Source organism: Canis lupus, chromosome 27 (genome assembly GCF_011100685.1).
Source record: "Canis lupus familiaris isolate Mischka breed German Shepherd chromosome 27, alternate assembly UU_Cfam_GSD_1.0, whole genome shotgun sequence".
Lineage (NCBI taxonomy): Eukaryota > Metazoa > Chordata > Mammalia > Carnivora > Canidae > Canis > Canis lupus.
Window position 1 is genome coordinate 43,722,911 of NC_049248.1, and position 19,325 is coordinate 43,742,235.

Sequence of the window (19,325 nt, forward strand, 5' to 3'; positions counted from 1 at the left end):
TTGACGATGGCTTCAGAGAGAATCTTCTCTGCCTTCATAGAGCACATACAGCTCCCCATGTGCACCAGAAAGCCCATCGAAAAAAAAATTTTTTTGACGCCCAGGTGGCTCAGCGGTTGAGCGTCTGTCTGCCTTCACCCCAGGGTGTGATCCTGGGGTCCCGGGATCGAGTCCCACGTCGGGCTCCCTGCATGGAGCCTGCTTCTCCCTCTGCCTGTGTCTCTGTCTCCCTCTCTCTCTGTGTCTCTCATGAATAAATAAATAAGATCTTTAAAAAAAAAATAAAATTATTTTCTTCTTAATGTATCATGAGAGACCCACAGAGAGGCAGAGACGTAGGCAGAGGGAGAAGCAGGCTGCCTGATGGGAGCCCGATGTGGGACTCGATCCCAGGACCCCAGGATCATGACCTGAGCCGAAGGCAGACCTCCAACCACTGAGCCACCCAGGCGCCCCCACCAGAAAGCTCAGTTAATTGGGGGTTTCCTTCTCTGGAGAGAGATTGGCCCACTTGAGATGGGTGTCTGATGACACTTCCTCCAGGTCAGGCTGGCCCTTGCCGGTTGTTAGGACACTGCTGTAACACTCATTTCTGCACTCGAGCATACTCCAAATCCGTGAACTCCTCCTTGTGTACTTCTTACTGATTTATTCTCTAATTTATCATACTTTTTGGCTGTATATGGGCAGTTCCACCCGGCTAAATGGGGTGGGGGGTGGCAGGGTCGTGCCCGTGGTCCTGGAGCCAGGTAGGTAGCCGGGACGGCCAGGAGTGTCTGCAGATCTCTCCCATTCCAAGCCACCTAGGCCCTGTGCTAGTTCACAACAGATCTTGTGAAGTCTTGCCCTTGATCTCTGGGGCATTGGGAGAACTCAGGAGGTTCTCAGGGCTTTGGAGATGGGGAAGGCCACTTCCCAACAAGTCCTTGGTGGTGTGTAATCCCTACCTGGCCTGCTGCAGTCTGGGGATCATCTTTTCCTCCAAGCTGGCCATCAGCTAATCCCTCCTGAGTGGTTGGTTGGCTGATAGAGCTGTTTGTTGGCCATCACTTTGTTTTTGAAGAGAGAGCTCAAGGTTGCTGCCTTTCAGGAGGGTCTTCCCTCCATCTCAGCTTTTTGAGACTCTTACTTTCCTGCAGCCAGACTCTGCTCCACCTGCACGACCCCAGCTTCACGGTGGGACACCCACCTGGCAGTGAGGTCCCCTTGGTGGACAGGACTGGAACCTTTCCGTTCCTTTTGGCATTATGACTTCCCAGACGTAGGGGACTGGTTTACTCAAGGTGGGAACAGGACCCCTGGTGACTCAAATCCACTTTCTCATCTGGACCTCGGGCCTGAGCAAAGAAATGAGGGGTGAGGGGTGGGGGGTGGGATTAGGACTTGAAGTTCCCCTCCCCTCCATCTCCCCTTGCTGCCGTCCCAAGGAGGCATTAACCTGCTTGTGCAACTCCAAGGGGCTCCCAGGAGGACTGATGGAGGAGTAAGGATGTGCACCCCTTAGGTCCTGGAGGCTGCTCCTTTGCCTCCTGTTCCTGGGCCACCTGGCAGTATGGGCCTTTGGCTCCAGGACGCCCCAAATCCTTGCTTGTCTTGTGTCTTGCTTAGTGGGGCAGCACTCCAGCACTCTGAACGGCTTTTTTCAGGGTTCTGAGGGAGGTGCTCTCTTGACTTCCTTTGCCAAGGGACAGGGAAAGCCTTGGGGACCGGACCCCGATTTGGCTGGTTGGGTGCACGGGCAGGATTCTCACGCGTGGGTGTGGAGGCCTTCGGGACAAGAAGGAGCCTGGGCCATAGTCCCCACCGGAGGAGCCAGAGCGCTCTGCGCGCAGGGTGGGAGCCACGGCGCCTGGGATCCGCCCCTCGGGGACCTCCCTGCGCAGCAGCCGAGGCCCGCCCGCCGGCTTGGGCTCCCGCACATCTGGCCCTCCCCGCGCACATCTGGGCAGCCGGCGCCTTAGCATGAACGGCTCCCGGGCGGGCGCTGCGGCTCCAGCCACCTGGCTGAGCTCCTGCTGCAACCAGTCGGGGGGGACGCCGGAGCCCCCCGAGGGGCCGCGCGTCGTGCAGGCGGCCGTGCTGGGCGTGCTGTCGCTGCTGGTGCTCTGCGGGGTCCTGTTCCTGGGCGGTGGCCTCCTCCTCCGGGCCCAGGGCCTGACGGCCTCGCTGGCCCGAGAGCGGCGCGCGTCCCGCGAGGCCGAGCCCGGCGGCGCCAGCGGAGGCGAGGACGACCCCTAGGGCCCTTGCGGCGGCCGCGACGCAGGTGAGCCGGCCGGTGGGGCTGTGCACCTGCAGCGGGTGGGGCCTGCAGCCCCCCAGGTGGGCCGGACCGAGGGAGTGGCGGGCGGGTGGGAGGACGCGTCTGCGGGCCAGGTGAGCTCTGCAGCCCTCCGAGCGCACCTACCCCGTGGGGCTCTGCTCCAGCCCCACCTGGCGCGCAGGACACGGGGACTCGGTGGCCCGCCCCCTGGCTTCTGCATCCTCCTCCTCCTCCCCTTCCTCAAGCTTGTTCCTAGAAGGGGGTTTGGGTAAGACTCCTCACTGTGGCCTCCCCTTAGAGGCAGGCGCGGGAGCTGGGTCCTGTTTTTATGGCAGAGCCAGGGGCCTGGGTGACTCTGAGGGAGGGGGAGGGAGGGGTTGGCGGGGACCCCCTCCCCCAGCCCCTGACCCTGTGTGTGTGGAGGGGGGCAGGTGTGGCCCCAGCGAGGAGCCTTGTGGGGAAGGTGGTGGACGGCAAACTTGCTGACAGCCGGGGGGCCTCAGAAGCACGTGGCCGGAGGAGGCTGGCACTGAGGATTCCCAGCTGCGCCGGCTCCATCTGGCTCTCCCGCCCCTGACTCTCCAAGGACAAGAACCATCTGGAGTGAAGGGCCTGGGTGGCCTAAAGGCAAGGTAGTTCCAGGCCAAGGCCACCTTGGGTAGAGCCACGGCGCTTGGGCAGGGAAGCCCTCTGGGTCCCTCTCCTCTGCTCAGCGTCACACCGGTGGGCCCCTGGGACATTTCTGTGGGGCTCTTCTTCGGGGTCGCCTCTGACCCGTTGCTCGCCAAGGGCAGAGGCCAGGTCCCAGCTCCCCGGGGAGGCTGGTGAGGGGAAGGTGAGGGCACGCGCAGGGTGCGGCCGAGCAGCTGTGAAGCTGACGAGGTGTGACCCCGGCACCGAGCAGCCCGGGGTTTAGCGCTAATCCCAGGCAGTTGTGCCGCGCTGGCTTCGCTGAGCTGTGGATTTCTCACCTCAGGGATGCCACTGCCACCCCCTTGGAGAGAGGGCTGGCCAGGGCAGTGAGGGGGGGCGGTGTGACTCCTCGTGCTGCTCCACAAGGGCAGCAGCTGGACCTGGGCGACACTGGCCACCTCCCCTTGCTATGTGCCCGAGCAGGGCTGAGAATGCCCTCTTTATTGCATCCGGGCTCATTCGCCCCCTTGCCTGGTACCATCCTGGTGTTCGTCTACCCCTTCTCCACCCTGTGCTCTCCTCTCCTTCCCCAGCTGGGCTACAGGAATTTCCATATCCACTGTGAACCCTTCATTTTGCAAATGGGGACGTTCAGAGAGAAGTGGCAGGCCCAAGTGAATGACAGCGCGGGAGCTGAACCCTGGGGCTCCCTATTCGGAGCTGGAGGGTCCAGCATCCCTGAGTGAGAAACCCCCCCACCCCTTCGGTTACTCCTGCTCTGTCCTCCTTGGTTTCCCACCACTCCCCGAGATGCTGATACAAAATCCTCTCTCCGTGAAGGAAGGAACCTTCACATGCACACCCCCATTCGGCATATGGTTTCTGGGGCTGGAACCCCAAACCCCCACGTTACTGCCTCCTTCCCGACCCTTCTTCCCCAGTGGCCTCATTACATAGCCTTTTATTGCTGGGTACAACCTTCCAGCTGCTGGCAGCTGTTCCCCAGCCGGCTGGGCTCAGCTCTCGGGCACGATCCTGAGGCTGGGGGCAGGCTCCGAGGGTCGGCTGGAACATGTATCTGTGGAAGACACGCCAAGTGGACAGAGCAGAGGGATGGGAGGTGACAGTGATGACTTCTGGATCACGTTTGGATTCAAGTCTGGGTGCGGGGAGGGGGATGGAGAGCTCTGGTGGAGGAAGGGCTGTGTCCCAGTGGCATGTGTCTGCTGGAGGGGGGAGGTGTAGGCAGAGGCTTTCTTTATCCAACCTCCTGCCTCTGCTGTCCCTTCAGCTCAGCGCTTGGAGAGCCGGAGCCGTGGCCTGTGCCGGGGACCTCGGTGTTCCTGAGGGAAGATACTGAGATGTTTGCTAAGGAACTCTGACCCTGGCCAAGGCTGTCAGACTGAGTGGGGAGGGAAAAGATTCAGGAAATTGAGGAACGAGTGCTGCTGTCTTGCCATCTCTCAGGCCTCAGGTTGGAGTGACAGGTGGGGGAGTGGGTGTGGCCCGAGTGCCAAGGAGCAAGGCTGGGCATCGGGACCCCCAGCACGCTCCGTTGGCCTGCACTCCTGTGGCCCATGAGTTTCGGCATGAGGTGGAGAGGGCTGTCAGGCATTTATCCAGCGCATTCCTCGGCTCCCACGTGGTACAGCACCCTTTGCAGCAGAGACGGGGCAGGGAGGGGGGCTCTCTGTTACAGATTCTCGAGCCTTGCTCAGCCTCGCATGGTCTGTCTCGCAGAGAGCTCCGTCGCCAGCCTGCAGTGCCAGGGAACTCCTGCTACCTTTGGTCCCTGAGCCGTGCAGACGAGCCTGGGAGAAGGCTGGATTGTGGGGAGGCCTCCCCCTGGGATCCTTGCACTCAGCCCTGCCTCTGGTTTGCTCCCTTCAGCCTCCTGCTGTACCCGTGGACGTGGGCCTGGGAGGTCAGCGCTCCAGGAATGGGGGAGCCCCCTGAGCATCCGCTGCACGTCCGGGGCGCCGCGGTGGACATACATCCTGGATGCCCAGCGCAGCAGATGCTGGCCATGCCCCCCGACTTGCAGGCCTCCGAGGACAGGAGTGCAGCCCCTGTCCCATCTCTGGTACCGGGCTGCTGTGGTCCGACAGGCCACTGACCTGTCCCAGCCGAGGGCTGTGGGTCAGTGTTGGCCATTTGCAGACGCCGGGTGCCCCAGCCCTCAGCCATGCCTTATCACTTCCCGTGGCTTGTTATTAAATACGTTGGTAATGCAAGTTCGGGGTACGCAGTCTATGTTTCCAGCTCTGGACGCTTGGCATCAGTGGCAGCGGCCTACGAATGCCACCCACCGTCCAGGTTGAACTGTTTCTAGCTGATCCTGAAAGAGCAAGCCCAGCCTCTCTGCCCCGGCCTCTCCTAGGGGTGGCTGCTGCCCTTCACACCCAGAGCCAGTCTCTCCAGGGCGGCCGGGAGGCTCATGCCAGCGCTCGGCTGCCCCCCTGTGGCCGGTGTGGGCGAGAACCCCACCCGCTGCCGCCGCTGTGTCGGGGTGTCAGTGCATCCCTAACTGGGGGTGCTTTGAGATGACAGGGGGTTTTGTGAGCATGTGACCGACTTCTAGGCTGTAAAGCATCCCGAACCTCCGTCCCGTCATCTGTAAAATGGGGGCAACAGTGTCCTTGTGAGGATCAAACGGGTAATGCGCTTGTCCATAGATAAAAGGGTTTTTTTTTCTTTTTTAAAAAATATTTTATTTATTTATGAGAGACAGAGAGAGAGGGAGAGACACAGGCAGAAGGAAGCAGGCTCCACGCAGGGAGCCCGACGTGGGACTCGATCCCGGGACCCTAGGATCATGCCCTGAGCCAAAGGCAGATGCTCAACTGCTGAGCCACCCGGTGTCCCAATAAAAGGTTTTCTACCTGGTAATTATCATGGGATGGTATCCCCCCTGCCTCCCCTCCCCCTGACCTGCCCATCCCCTCTGCCTCCCCACCCACCTGCCCATCCCCCTGGCTCCTCTACCCCCTCACCTGCCCATCCCCCCTGCACCCCCTGCCCCCGACCTGCCCATCCCCAGAGAACAGATGTAGAACTGGCCACCCTGTTCCTGGGAACACTTCAGTTCTTCATCTTTTCCCTGAGTGTTCACTGGATGGCTGACTGCTCTGTGCCAGGCACGCCCTGGGACCTGAGGGTGAGCAGGTGAATGACCCGGAGCCCTTGCCCTTGCCCTTGCGGAACTCCCAGTCCAGTAAAGAGCACTGCTCACCAAACTAAAGTTAAAATAGACAGTAAGTGGGGCACCCGGGTGGCTCAGCGGTTGAGCGTCCGCCTGCGGCCCAGGGTGTGATCCTGGAGACCCGGGATTGAGTCCCGCATCGGGCTCCCTGCAGGGAGCTTGCTTCTCCCTCTGCCTGTGTCTCTGCCATTCTGTCTCTCTGTAACTAAAATCTTAAAAAAAAAAAAAAAATAAGTAGGCCCAGCATCGACAGAGCCAAGAGCAGAGAGTGACCTGCCCATGGAGAAGGTGGTGTGCTGAATGGCCATGCACAGGGGTGAAGAAGGGGAAGAAGAGCGTTCTGGACAGAGGTGCGGAGGGTGTGGGGCTGGGGGTGCCCTATGAGCAGGGAAGGTAGAGCAGAGCGTGAAGGGAGCGGAGACCAGAGGGTGGTGGCTGCGGAGTAGAATTTCCCTGGAGGTAATGAGGCGGCTAGAGGGTTTCAAGCTGCGAGCTGCGAACGGATGCGGTAAGATCTGGATCTCAGGGGATTGGGAGGAAAGTTGGTGGGCGGGAGCAGACTGGACAGGAAGGAGGCCGTCATCACAGCCCCGCAACGGAGTAGTGGCCTGGACTAGGGTGGAAAGCAAGGGGACAGATCCCAGGGACATTCGGGGTTCAGGCTTTGGCCACTAGTTGGATGTGAGGGATGAGGGGGAAGCAGGAGGGGAGGATCTGGCTCCTGCCCTGAATCACTGAGAGCCTGGAGACGCCTACCACCCACTCAAGTGACGTGATATCTGTTAGGACTTTTTTGGTCTGAATTTACCAGAAACCCAAATGATAGTTGGCTTGGGCAGCAGGAATTTATTGGGCCTTGTGACTGAAAAGCTTAGGGGTAGCTCTGGCCTCCGCCTGCTAGGACTCCAGTCTCAGACGATGAGCAGCCTTGATTTCTCCTCCCTCCGTGGCTTGGTCCACTCTCTGTGGTCAGCCTCTGGCAGGGCGGTCTAGTGGTCAGAGCAAGGGCTTGGAATCACACAGCTGTCACCACGTTCACTAGCAGTGGGATCTGTGCAACGTACTTCATCCCTTGGTGGCTTGATTCCCTCCTTTTTATTTTATTTTTTATTTAAAGATTTTATTTATCTATTCATGAGAGACAGAGAGAGAGAGGTGGAGACACAGGCAGAGGGAGAAGCAGGCTCCCTGCAAGGAGCCTGACGCAGGACTCGATCCTGGGTCTCTAGGATCACGCCCCGGGGGGAAGGCAGGGCCAAACCACTGAGCCACCTGGGCTGCCCATTTTATTTTATTTTTAATAAATTTTTATTTATTTATTTATTCATGAGAGAGAGAGAAAGAGAGAGAGACACACACAGGAGGAGGGAGAAGCAGGCTCCATGGCAGGAGCCCAACGCGGGACTCGATCCCGGGACTCCAGGATCATGCCCTGGGCCAAAGGCAGGCACCAAACCGCTGAGCCACCCAGGGATCCCCCCTTTTTATTATTATTATTTTTTTTATATTTATGATAGTCACAGAGAGAGAGAGGCAGAGACACAGGCAGAGGGAGAAGCAGGCTCCATGCACCGGGAGCCCGATGTGGGATTCGATCCCGGGTCTCCAGAATCGCGCCCTGGGCCAAAGGCAGGTGCCAAACCGCTGCGCCACCCAGGGATCCCCCCCCTTTTTATTTTTTAAAAAGATTTTATTTATTGGGCAGCCCGGGTGGCTCAGTGGTTTAGCACGGCCTTTGGCCCAAGGCATGATCCTGGAGACCTGGGATCGAGTCCTATGTCAGGCTCCCTGCATGGAACCTGTTTCCCCTTCTGCCTGTGTCTCTACCTCTCTCTCTGTTCCTCATGAATAAATAAAAATTTTTAAAAAGAAACCCTTTTAGAAAGATTTATTTATTTGAGAGAGCATGTAGGGGCAGGAACAGAGGGAGAGGGGCAAGCAGACTCCGTGCTGAGTGTGAAGCCTGACTCGGGGCTCAATCCCATGACCCGTGAGATCAACCTGAGGCAAAACCACGAGCTGGATACTCAACTGACTGAGCCACCCAGGCACCCGATTCCCTCCTCTTTAGAGTGGTGAAAGGCAGTGCCTAGCTAGTGCTTATTTATTATTATTATTATTATTTTTAAAATTAGGATGAATGAGAGCCACACACCGGTGCCCGGCACAGAGCAATGCACAGTAAGTGCTCATCTTATTCTCTCAGCCTCCACGTGAGGCAGGACGCTGGAATTATGGCCTCTCAGGTTCAAATCTATCAGGAAAGAGAGGGGGGGTCATCTCTCAGGTCAATCAGGCCAAGACCCTGGAGCAGCTGAAGGGGGACGGGGGGAAGCTGTTTGGCTGTGTACTCACCCTGAAGTCCCATGCTTCGAGGATAGAATGATCTAGGCCTCAGTCACATGTTCTACTCACAGTGTGTGTGTCTGTGTGTGTGTGTGTGGGGGAATGTCAAGACACCCCAAGGGATCCCTGGGTGGCGCAGCGGTTTAGCGCCTGCCTTTGGCCCAGGGTGCGATCCTGGAGACCCGGGATTGAATCCCACGTCGGGCTCCCGGTGCATGGAGCCTGCTTCTTCCTCTGCTTGTGTCTCTGCCTCTCTCTCTCTCTCTGTGTGACTATCATAAATAAATAAAAATAAATAAATAAATAAAAGACACCCCAAACCACAGGGCCCTAAGGAAGGTGGTGTCCTCAGCAGATTTAGGCCTGTTTCAGTCCTGGGGTGACCAAAGGCTGGGTGGCCATAAGCCAGCTCGTGCGTGGCTGCTGCAGATAGGGGCCCCAGGCGGAGGGGCCGGCTCAGGAGCCCAGTTCTGGTGCCTTGAGTTGGAAGGGGAGCTGTCAGGTGGACAATTGGTGTACGGGGCTGGGCGCTCCGCAGAGAGAGAGACCTGGACCATGATGTTGCCAGAGACAGAAAGTGGAGCTGTGGGAACAGGTCAGGTTTGAGGGGGCCATTGGGGCAAGGTGCGAGGAGGCTGAGCCTGGCAACCCGCAGGGCACCACTTAAAGGCTCCGCAGAAGAGGGGCTGGGGCGGAGGCAGAGGATGAGAATCCACGGAGGGACGCGGGGGGAGCTGGCTCTCCTGGCGGTCAGGGGAGAAGCAATTTCGGAGCCGAGTGGGCGCCCCAGCAGCTCTGGTGTGTGTGTGTGTGGGGGGGTTGGCCTCGCCAGAGCCCTTGCCCAGAGCAGGTGGGGAAGGCTTCTCCCTGGATCCCGGGCCAAGCTGAGCTGCCCCCACCGCCCTCTGCCTCGGAGGCAAGGAGCCCCCAGTCAGAAGAACGTGGGAATGCGGTTCCCTCTGGTGACCGGTGACCCCACCTTGAGGGAAGGGCGGGTTCCTTCCGTCCAGCACCCTCCCTTGTGCCGCTGTGCCAGCGCTCACCACGCACACGTCTTGCCGAGGCCAAACCAAATGCTGCAGAAGGAGGCTCACGATGCAACCTCATCCTATTCTATGCGGGGCCTCCGACCCGCCACCCCGCACAGCAGACAGGCTTCCCTGAGTCCTGTGTCCCCCAGGAGGGTGGCCGCTCAGCCACCCCCCACCTGTGAGTCCTCCACCTGCTGGTGGCCCAGAGCCACCCTGCCTGCGGGGCTCCTGCTCCAGATGCTGCCACCTCGTGCGCTCAGACGTGTGGTCCCCTGACCTGCCCAGCTCTCCCTCCTCGTTGTCCTCGGCCCCCACCCGGCCCCCACCGCCTGCCCCTCCAGCGGGCTGCAGTCCAGGAGCGTCACCTCCACTTCCCCGGGGTCACTCCTCCCGCGCCCCTCCCCCCTCGCTGGAATCTCAGCCCTGGAGGGATGCAACTCCCCGACCTTAGAATTTAGGCCCGAGGGCTGCAGAGCGCCTCCCAAGAGCATCACAGCCCGGGGCGGGATGAGGGCGCCAAGGCCGGCCCCCCGGGGGCGCTGGCCACCCTGGGCCTCACTGCAGCGGGCTCGGCCTCCCGCTGGGTCCCAGCCTTCCCCACTCTCGAGCCCCCCCCCACGTCCCCTGCCCTCCGCTCGGGCGTCCTCGCCACCTGCTTCTCCTGCTTCTCGACCCCGCCTCCGCTTCAGTCCGCGGGTCTGCGGGGCACGTCCTGGGAGCCAGGGGCTTTCGGGGGACCCCCGTGCCCTCCCCGTGCAGAGAAGGCCCCTCCCCTCCCACCGCCCGCCCGGGGCTGCTGACGGGCCTCCTCCTCCCCCTCCTCCTCCGGCCCGAAGCACACTCAGGTTTCCTCCGCTTAAAATAGCCCCCTCGGCCCCCCGGGATCCTAGGGTGACCGCCCCGCGCCTCGGCCCGCGCCGCCGGCCTCTCCAAAGGGGGGACCCGCACCTGCGCCCGGTCCCGGCCACCCCCGCGCACCCTGCCCGGGTCCCGGCTGGTGCCGGACATCGCCCACCTCGGGGGACGGCGCGGGCCTCGGTTCTCCGGGTTCCTATCTCAGCGGCCCCGCCCCTCCCCCACCGCATCCCTCCCCCACCGCGGCCCCGCCCCCACCGCGGCCCCTCCCCCACCGCATCTCCCCCACCGGGGCCCCTTCCCCACCGCATCCCCACCGCGGCCCCGCCCTCACCGCATCCCTCCCCCACCGCGGCCCCTCCCCCACCGCATCCCTCACCGCGGCCCCGCCCCCACCGCGGCCCGCCCCCACCGCATCCCTCCCCCACCGCGGCCCCTCCCCCACCGCATCCCCACCGCGGCCCCGCCCCCACCGCATCTCCCCCACCGCGGCCCCTCCCCCACCGCATCCCCACCGCGGCCCCGCCCCCACCGCATCCCTCCCCCCCAGCTTCTGCAGGAGGCTCCGGGGCCCCGGAGGCGGGCAGCTGTGTCCGTGGGCCCCGCTCTGGGTGCGCCACTTACTCCGCAACGGAAATCCTCTCCCTCTCTCCCTCTCTGTTTCTCTCTCTCTGTCTCTCTGTCTCTCTGTCTCTCTCTGTCTCTCTCTGTCTCTCTCGTAAAATCGAGGCTGCTCACAGGCAGTGCGGGTCTGGCTCCCGCGCTCGCCCCCGCCTCGGGAGTCCCGGGCCCGCCCCTCCTCCCGCCCCGCGGCCTGGACTGTGCCCTGGGCCTTCCTCCTACCCTGCCCTCCCGCCTCGGGTGCCCCCCCCCGCTTAAATTGCCACCTCTTTGCCACGACTCTGAAATGTCAGCCGCCTTCGTTGTCATGGGGCGTGGTGTTCCCATGTGTGTCCCCATTTCCAAATCTCTTTCTTCTTATAAAGACACGGGTCACGTTGGATTAGGGGCCCACCCTGTTCCCGGACGACCTCATTTTTTTTTTTTAAGATTTTATTTATTTATTCATGAGAGACACAGAGGGAGGCAGAGACACAGAGGGAGAAGCAGGCTTCCCACCGGGAGCCCCATGTGGGACTTGATCCCCAGACCCCAGGATCTGTCCTGAGCTGAAAGCAGCCCCTCAACCGCTGAGCCACCCAGGCATCCCTCTCCAAAGACCTCATTTTAATTCAGCTAACCACGTCTACAATGACTCTGTTTCCTAATAAGCTCACATTCTGGTACTGGGGGGTTTGGGCTTCAATATATATATTTTAAACATATATTTTTTTTTCTAAGATTTTATTTATGGGGCGCCTGGGTGGCTCAGTCGGTTAAGCATCTGCTTTCGGTTCAGGTCATGATCCCAGGGTCCTGGAATCAAGTTCTGCGTGGGGCTCCCTGCTTAGTGGAGGGCCTGCTTCTCCCTCTCCCTCTGCCCTCCCGCTCCTCCTATCTCTCTCTCACTCTAATGCAAATAAATACATAAAATCGTTAACAAAATAAAGATTTTATGTATTTATTTGAGAGAGAGAGAGAGTAGGGTAAGCAGCAGAGGCAGAGGGACAAACAGATTCCTCATTGAGCAGGGACCCTAATGTGAGACTCGATCCTACAACCCTGAGATCGCCACCCAGGCTGAAACCAAGGGTTGGATGCTCAACTGACTGAGCCACTCAGGCACCCCAACGTATGTTTGGTGATGGGGGAACACAATCCCACCCATACCAGATGGTACTAAGTGCTATGGAGAAAAACAAAATAGGGAGGGTCTGTGCACAGTGTGGGGGTGGGGGAGTGGGGAAGATTGAAATTTTAAGTTGGGGTCATCAAGGAAGGCGTCACTGAGAAGGTGACATTTGACCAAAGACCTGAATGAGAGAATCAGTAGAGATACGTGGGGGTAAAGCGCTCTGGGCAGCAGACAGCGAGTCCTGGCCGCCTGAGGAAGGAGCCCACTCTGTGGTGGTTCAGACCCCGTGACGAGGCCCGGGGTGCCAGGGTGCCATGCAGGACTGTGGAGGCCGCAGCCTCCCTCCCCTGCACAGGGAGAAGGAGTAAGAGGCTGCAGCCGAAGCAAATCTTCCCCAGAGAGCCAGAAAATGCACCTGGCTTGTCCGTCTTCTTAGGAAGCACTAATGAACATGCTCTACCCACGCCGGAGGGTACCCCAGACGTGACGGCCACAACGGCTGGCCATGTCACACTCTGGGACAGAGGGAGGCCTGGGTGCCATCTCCTGAGCTCTCAGGCCCGGGAGCCTGTGCTCTCCTCATCCAACAACCCACCGAGGGCCAGCGAGTGGGACGGCTTCTTCTCGAATACTGTCCCTGTCCCTGGCCCAGAACACACTGAACTTCTCCCAAGGCCCAAGATGTATTTTCGTGAAGGGTCGGGCTGGGATTCCATAGCGGTGCAGGGGCCTTGACTTAACTACCTCACTGCCTTGCCCTGGCGGTCCCTGGGGGTGTCCTCCGGCTGGGCCTCTGCTGTTTCCACAGGCGGAGGCTGCAACCCCAGCTCCATCTCTCTGCCAGGGTCTTCCCCCTTCTGAGCAACCTAGACCCCTCAGCCCCCCTGAGAGCTGCTCCTTATGCGCAGGTGAGAGTCTACGTGAACCTTCCTATTTTCATAACTTTGAACCCCTTCCTCGCAAGACAACAACCTAAAGGCAAAGATTTGCCTCCTTCTTGAACTGGTGATCATGATAAGAGCCACCATATTAGCTGGAAACTTCTCTGCCTGAGCCATCTGCTCAAATGTCAGCTCCATTAGGAGAGGGATTTTTGCTGTTTTGTTCACTGCACGTAGAGGGCCGTTGGGAAATTTATTTTTGAATAAATGGCATCATCTCTTACATTCCTTCTTTAATCACAGGGCAGGGGGAGGGGAGGGAGAAACTATAAATGCATCATGGCCCCTTAATTTTCTCGAGCAAAAAAAATATGTTAACTTCCCCAAATGAACTAGATAGACCCTGAGCGAGGCACACTGGAGTTGACCACATGATATGCTGCTGGTGTGAACGGAAGCTTTGGAGAAATGACAGCAAAATTGGGCGGGGAGGGGGGGCAGTCGGTAGACTTCCAGATACTGCTGTGTTCACCTTTGGGATTTAGCAATAGGAAATCGATGAACCAACAGCGAAGTTTGGGGAGGAAATCTAACTCCCGAATGCTTTCGACACCATCAGTTCTTCAGACGCTGCTCTCTATGGGTCTGCAAAAAAGATGAGCACGTTTTCCCCAGTATGCCAACTGGCTGGAGGGGCTGAGCTGGGTGATTAGCTGAAGACTGGAGCAGCGCTCCTTAGTGTGGGGTGTGCGGGGGTGGGTGGGCAAGGGGGGGGTGTGTTCCAGAAGCTTCCCAAACTGTGGGAGCAGAAGTAGTCGCTTCAGACACGCAGGCGGCTGGTGAGCGGGACACTTGGCTGCCTTTTGGTTCCCAATCGTGAATGTATCTTCTTGTTTAAAATTTCTTTATCAGGTACCAAATGTTACAGGAATTGTAGGCGAAATGAATTAATTGATGAATATTTCAAAACCATTTGGCAGAAAGCAGGGGATGAGGGGCCGCCTCCCGCCTGCAGTGGCTAAGGCCGGGTTTTATCTTAAAGTGGGTTCCCTGCTTGCTCTAGCCTCAGGGGTCTTTCATGGGCGGTACTTGAAAAAAAAAGAGTTCCTGGTCTAATCAGTTTGGGGATCATTGTGTTAAGCAAAGCTAACGGGACTTCTTTATTGCGCTTCTTTGAAGAGGCAGGACTATGCCATTGTTAGGATGGGTCCCAGAGAGGCAAAGAGGATTTCCGAGTAGATGTGACCAGACCATTCTTTTTTCCCTCCTTTGTCCTCCTTTTTTTTTTTCCCCCTTTTTTAAGGAGCATCTCATGGGACCACCGTTCCAACAATATACCTCGGGAAACGTCATTTAAAAATCTTCCCTTTAGAAGCAAAGAAAAATTCTGGAAAAAATTAGATCACGCTCCTTCAGATACTGCCTTTCCCTTCCTTTGTCAGAACAACAGTATAAAATTAATTTTCCTTCCAAGCACTGTAATGTCACATTACTAAATTTAAATTCACTTTTTCCCCAAAGAGTGTTTTTAAAAAACGCATTTCGGAACTCCTCCTTATGTGAAACAAACCTCTACAGGGAGCAATGGCCAAATATGTTCAAGAATTTGATGCAGGATGTAAATGCAACCCCAGAACTTTCATTTTGCCACAACCATGTTACCCAGAGTTGAGTGTGCTCTGGGGTTCCTGCAACGCCACGGGTCCTGGCTGCTTTTCCTTCAGCGGGGTTGTCTCAAAGTCCATTCCTCGAAGAGCTACTTGGGTTTGCTTGGTGTGAGCGATCTCTAGAGCAGGTCAGCCACCACGTTGCCTAAAGTGAACTGACGCAGACACCGGGGTCAGTGGCCTGGGCTGTTGGCTGAGGAGAGGGGACCCGGGGTTGCACGCTGGGGAAGTCCAAGGCCTAACGCACTCACTCTGCGGGGAAGTTGGCTGCATTGGCTGAGAGGCCGGTAATGTTTTACTAGACTAATCTGAGCTTACCTTGATGGTTTGATCATATTATACATCCTGAACTTGAAGTTCTGAGTCATAACTCTGGCTGCTGTGGTTACGGCGGGGGGTTGTCGCGTTGGTTCTGCTGCTGTGCTAAAATAGTGCAAACTCACAGGTGCTTTGTGGGACCATTTTATTTATTCAAAAGTAAAGTAATTTGGGGGAAGACTTCAGCTTGAAAATTTCTCACAGAACATTTCCTTTGTTGAGTTCAGTTTCACTCAGAGAGGGCCCTTGGCCCCAGCGCAGCCAGGTAAGTTGTGCATCGTCCTCCCATCACACCCTGCATTGGCCTCTCTCCGCCTCGCTCCCTTTTCCCAGCTTGATCTCGTCCAGCCTGGGTTTGTAACTCCTGTCTCAGTTTTCTGTTGCCGCACGATACCCCAAACTGTAGTGCCCTGAAATGACCACCATCATTGCTTTGTTGCCTGCTCATGATTCTACAGATTTTTACAGGGCCCCGGGGGGTGGGGTGGGGGGGTGGGCAGCTGCACTGGTGCAGCTGGGGGTAGGGGCTGGAATAGCAGGGGCTCTTTTCTCTCCCCTTGAGCTGTCATTCTGTAATCTAGCCTAGCTAAATTCTTCTAGCTCATTCTTCTTTTCTTCTTTTTATTTTATTTTATTATTTTATTATTTTATTTTATTTTACAGAGAGAGCACAAGCAGGGGGAGTGGCAGGCCGAGGAGGAAGGAGAAGCAGGCTCCCCGCTGAACAGGGAGCCCCATATAGGGCTCATCCCAGGGCCCCGGGATCATGACCCGAGCCAAAGGCAGACAGATGCTTAACCAGCTGAGCCACCCAGGTGTCCCTAAAATGTAGTTTCCTTTAGGGAAAAAAAAAAAGTCAACCAATCCAAACTTCCATGTGTGACCTGAGCTGGCCTATGGGCTGCCCGTTGTGAATACTGTTGACTGATAAATTTAACTCCAGCTCTGACCCGTCTCCTGAGCACCAGAGCCACGTACAGAGCTCCCCACTGGGCGCCTCCACCTGGATGTCCCAAAGCATGGCAATGTCCCAGTGTCTGAAATGGAACTCGTCATCTCCACCCCTGTTTGTGTTGGGTTCCTCTTCTTCGTGAGGACACAGCAAGCATCCTGCGACCCAGGTCATCCTGGGAGCCCCGAGGCTCTCCCTCCCCTCCCCATGCTCAGCTCCTCACAGTGACTTGCCCCCTGGTTCTAGTTACTCATCTCCAGCACGGGCACTGTCCTCCCCATTTCCTTGCCACAGTCTTCCCACACTTACCCTCTCCTACCTGGACCATTTCCACGGGCGGCCCTGCCTCCAAGTCCCTCCGTTCCAGGCCTTCCTCTAGAGAGCTGTGCCGTGCAATATTGTAGCCACTGCTAGTTGTGGCTATTGATGTATAAATTAATTAAAATTAAATATAATGGGGGCGCCTGGGTGGCTCAGTCAGTCAAGCCTCCGACTCTTGGTTTTGGCTGAGGCTCAGGTCGTGATCTCAGGGTCCTGAGATCAAGCCCCTCCTGGGGCTCTGCGCACCGCTGGAAATCTGCTGGAGATTCTTTCCCTCTCCCTCTCCCTCCTCCTTTACTCCTCCCTCCCCCCTCACGCTCTCTCTGTCTCATAAAGTAATAAAATCCTTTACAAAATGAAGTTAAATAAAATGTAAAAATGCAGTTCCTTAGTCTTCGTAGCGCTATTTCAAGACCTTGGTAGCTGCATCGTGGCCCGTGGCTACCACATTGGACAGTGCAGATACAGAACATTTCTGTGCGGCAGGAAATTTTATAGGACAGTGCGGCTGTGCCATCACCTTGCTGCCCCAAACCTCCCCACTTGTCCACTTCCCTCTGTGTCCTTAACCCAGTTTACACCTCCCATTTGCCTGGGGTCCCGGGCAACATCACCTCCCATTTTGTTCCACAGGCATCCCCGCTTCCAGCCACCAGCCCCGTCCAGCCTCCTGCCTGTGTTGACTCTCTCCTGCCTTCGTGCCTGAGCACCCTTGCTTCTTGCAGCCCGGAGCCCCATGGTTGCCTGCATAACCCAGGCTGGGTGCAAACACTACTCTTGTTTGGAGTTTGGTGGCGCCCTCCACCCCCAGGACCACTCACACACAGCACCCCTGCTGGGCCCAGCTTTACTAGAGCACCTGGTTCTCTCTTGATAATTTGTCTGCCTCTCTCTCTCTCTCTCTCTCTCCCCGTGAGGTCAGGCTATGTTTCCTTCATGTCTGCACTCCCCAGGCTGAGCCCAGTAGGTTCTGGGGGAGGGGGGCAGATTAGGGGGTGGTGGTCAGGTGGGGTAGGGGAGTGGGCAGATAGGAGAGACTGGAGAACACAATCTTGAGGAGCAGCCTAGAGGTAGCAAGGGGCTTTCTTTCTTTCTTTATTATTTTATTTTTTAAATTATAATTTTTAAAAGATTTTACTTATTTATTCATGAGAGACACACACACAAACAGAGGCAGAGACCCAGGCAGAGGGAGAAGCAGGCTCCACGCAGGGAGCCCGAGTGGGACTGGATCCCAGGACTCCAGGATTGCACCCTGGGCCGAAGGCAGGCGTTAAACCGCTGAGCCAGCCAGGGATCCCCATCTTTCTTTTTTTAGATTTTATTTATTTATTCGTGAAAGTCGCACAGAGAGAGAGGCAGAGACAAAGAGGGGGAAGCAGGCTCCCTGCGGGGACCACAATTCAGGACTTGATCCCAGGACCCTGGGATCATGACCTGAGCCAAAGGCAGCCGCTCAACCCCTGAGCCACCCAGGCGTCCCCATCCCCGTGCAGGAGGCTTTCATTTGCAAGCATCCACCTCAGTCACACTGGCCTAAGCAGGAAAAAAGGTTTAGGAGCTCAACCAGCTGGTTAGTAGCTCCGAGTGAGAGGGAGCCCAGGGCTGGTTTGACTCAGCCTCACCCAGTCAGGACCTGCCTGCTCTGTGGCTCAGATGAGCAGGGCTGGAGAGTTCAGTGTCTCCACGGGGAGGTACAGTGCTGCAGCCGCCGGAGACTGGTCCCATGTGGGGCCCAGCGGGGTACAGCAGCTCCCATGTTTGCGGCTCCCGGGTCCAGGTCCAGGTGGAGCGGGAGGGTAGCTCTGGGGGGCTCTCCTGGGAAGCTGAGGAAGCGACTTCGCAGGCAGCTCATGGCAAAACTCATGTTGGCCCACACGGGTCATATTCCCATCCTGACCCTGTAACTGGTGGGAGAATGGGCATGGTCTTGTGTGCCACCCTGGGACCCGTGGGGGTCAGTTCCCCACAAAGCACAGTGGGCTGCTTGGGCAAGTGTGTACAGCTGAAATAAAGTTGGGGACATTACCAAGGAAAGGGGAATGGTTGCTGGGGAGGCATCTGAGGCCCACTGCAGCCCACCAGACTCTCCCTTTGTTGTTGTTGTTGTTTTTAAAGATTTTATTTAGTTTTTCATGAGAGACAGACAGAGAGAGAGAGGCAGAGACATAGGCAGAGGGAGAAGCAGGCTCCCTGCAGGGAGCCCGACGTGGGACTTGATCCTGGGACCTCGGGGTCACGCCTTGAGCTAAAGGCAGACGCTCAACTGCTGAGCCACCCTGGCGCCCATCTCCCTTTGGGTGTTAGCCAGAGGGCAGCAGGAGTGTTCCGTGCAGGAGTGGGTGCAAATCAGATAGGCACCCCTTCCTCCCCGCCTCCCCCCCCCCCCCAGCCCCAGCCTCAGGGAGGGACAGCCTCAGTCCTTAGATACTTAATGAAGAAGCCTGTGGAGGTCGGGCCTTGGGAGCCGGTTTTAGAGGCTCCCTGCCCACCCTTCCCTCTGAGCTCCAGCCCTGCTGGCCACCGTCTCTTCCTCTGAATGGCCAGCCCTTGCCAGCCTCGAGGCCTTCTCGGAGGCTGTACTCCTGCCAAGAGCACTTTCCTTACCATATCCCAGCACCAACCACCCTCCTGCACCCCATTATACTTAAGGGGCCGGTGGCGGTGAGGGAGGGGAGGGCTGCTGTCTCAGCTTCTCCCAAGGCATCCTGAAAGTGGCTGGGGGGTGGAAAGACCCTTAATTTCTTCGTAAGGAAGCTCTGGACTCAAGAAGGTAACCCAGGCCAGAGCTCTCTCCTGATGCCAGTAGGCCTTGGGGCACCAGAAAGCCCTGAAGGATCGTGAGCGGAATAACAGGGCGATGACTACTGGAGCAATTCAGGCCCCTTGAAAATGTGGAAATGCTCTTTCTGTAATCCCATTCGTCTGAACTCCTTGTCCCTGAGAGTTGCTCCGAGGGTCATCTAGCCTGGAGGTACCTGAAAAGGAACTGGGGTGTCTCTAGCGGGAACCCTGAAAAGGAAACTAATGAGAGGATTCCCCCTCTCGCCTCCCGCCTCCCGGGGACTGCACCCCACCTCCTCAAAGCTGCTCCCCAGCCTTGGGAGCTCTTTAGGGCTGCGGG

The 19,325-nt window shown here is 57.7% G+C and overlaps 1 protein-coding gene across 1 annotated transcript; it reads left to right on the forward strand.

Moving 5' to 3' along the window:
• The first annotated feature begins 1,589 nt into the window (after positions 1–1,589).
• Positions 1,590–5,127, forward strand: SMIM41 (small integral membrane protein 41). The gene is made up of 2 exons (XM_038577726.1): positions 1,590–2,263; positions 4,784–5,127. The coding sequence occupies exon 1, from the start codon at positions 1,963–1,965 to the stop codon at positions 2,236–2,238; it is 276 nt and encodes a 91-aa protein (XP_038433654.1). The 5' UTR covers positions 1,590–1,962; the 3' UTR covers positions 2,239–2,263; positions 4,784–5,127.
• Positions 5,128–19,325: the final 14,198 nt, after the last annotated feature.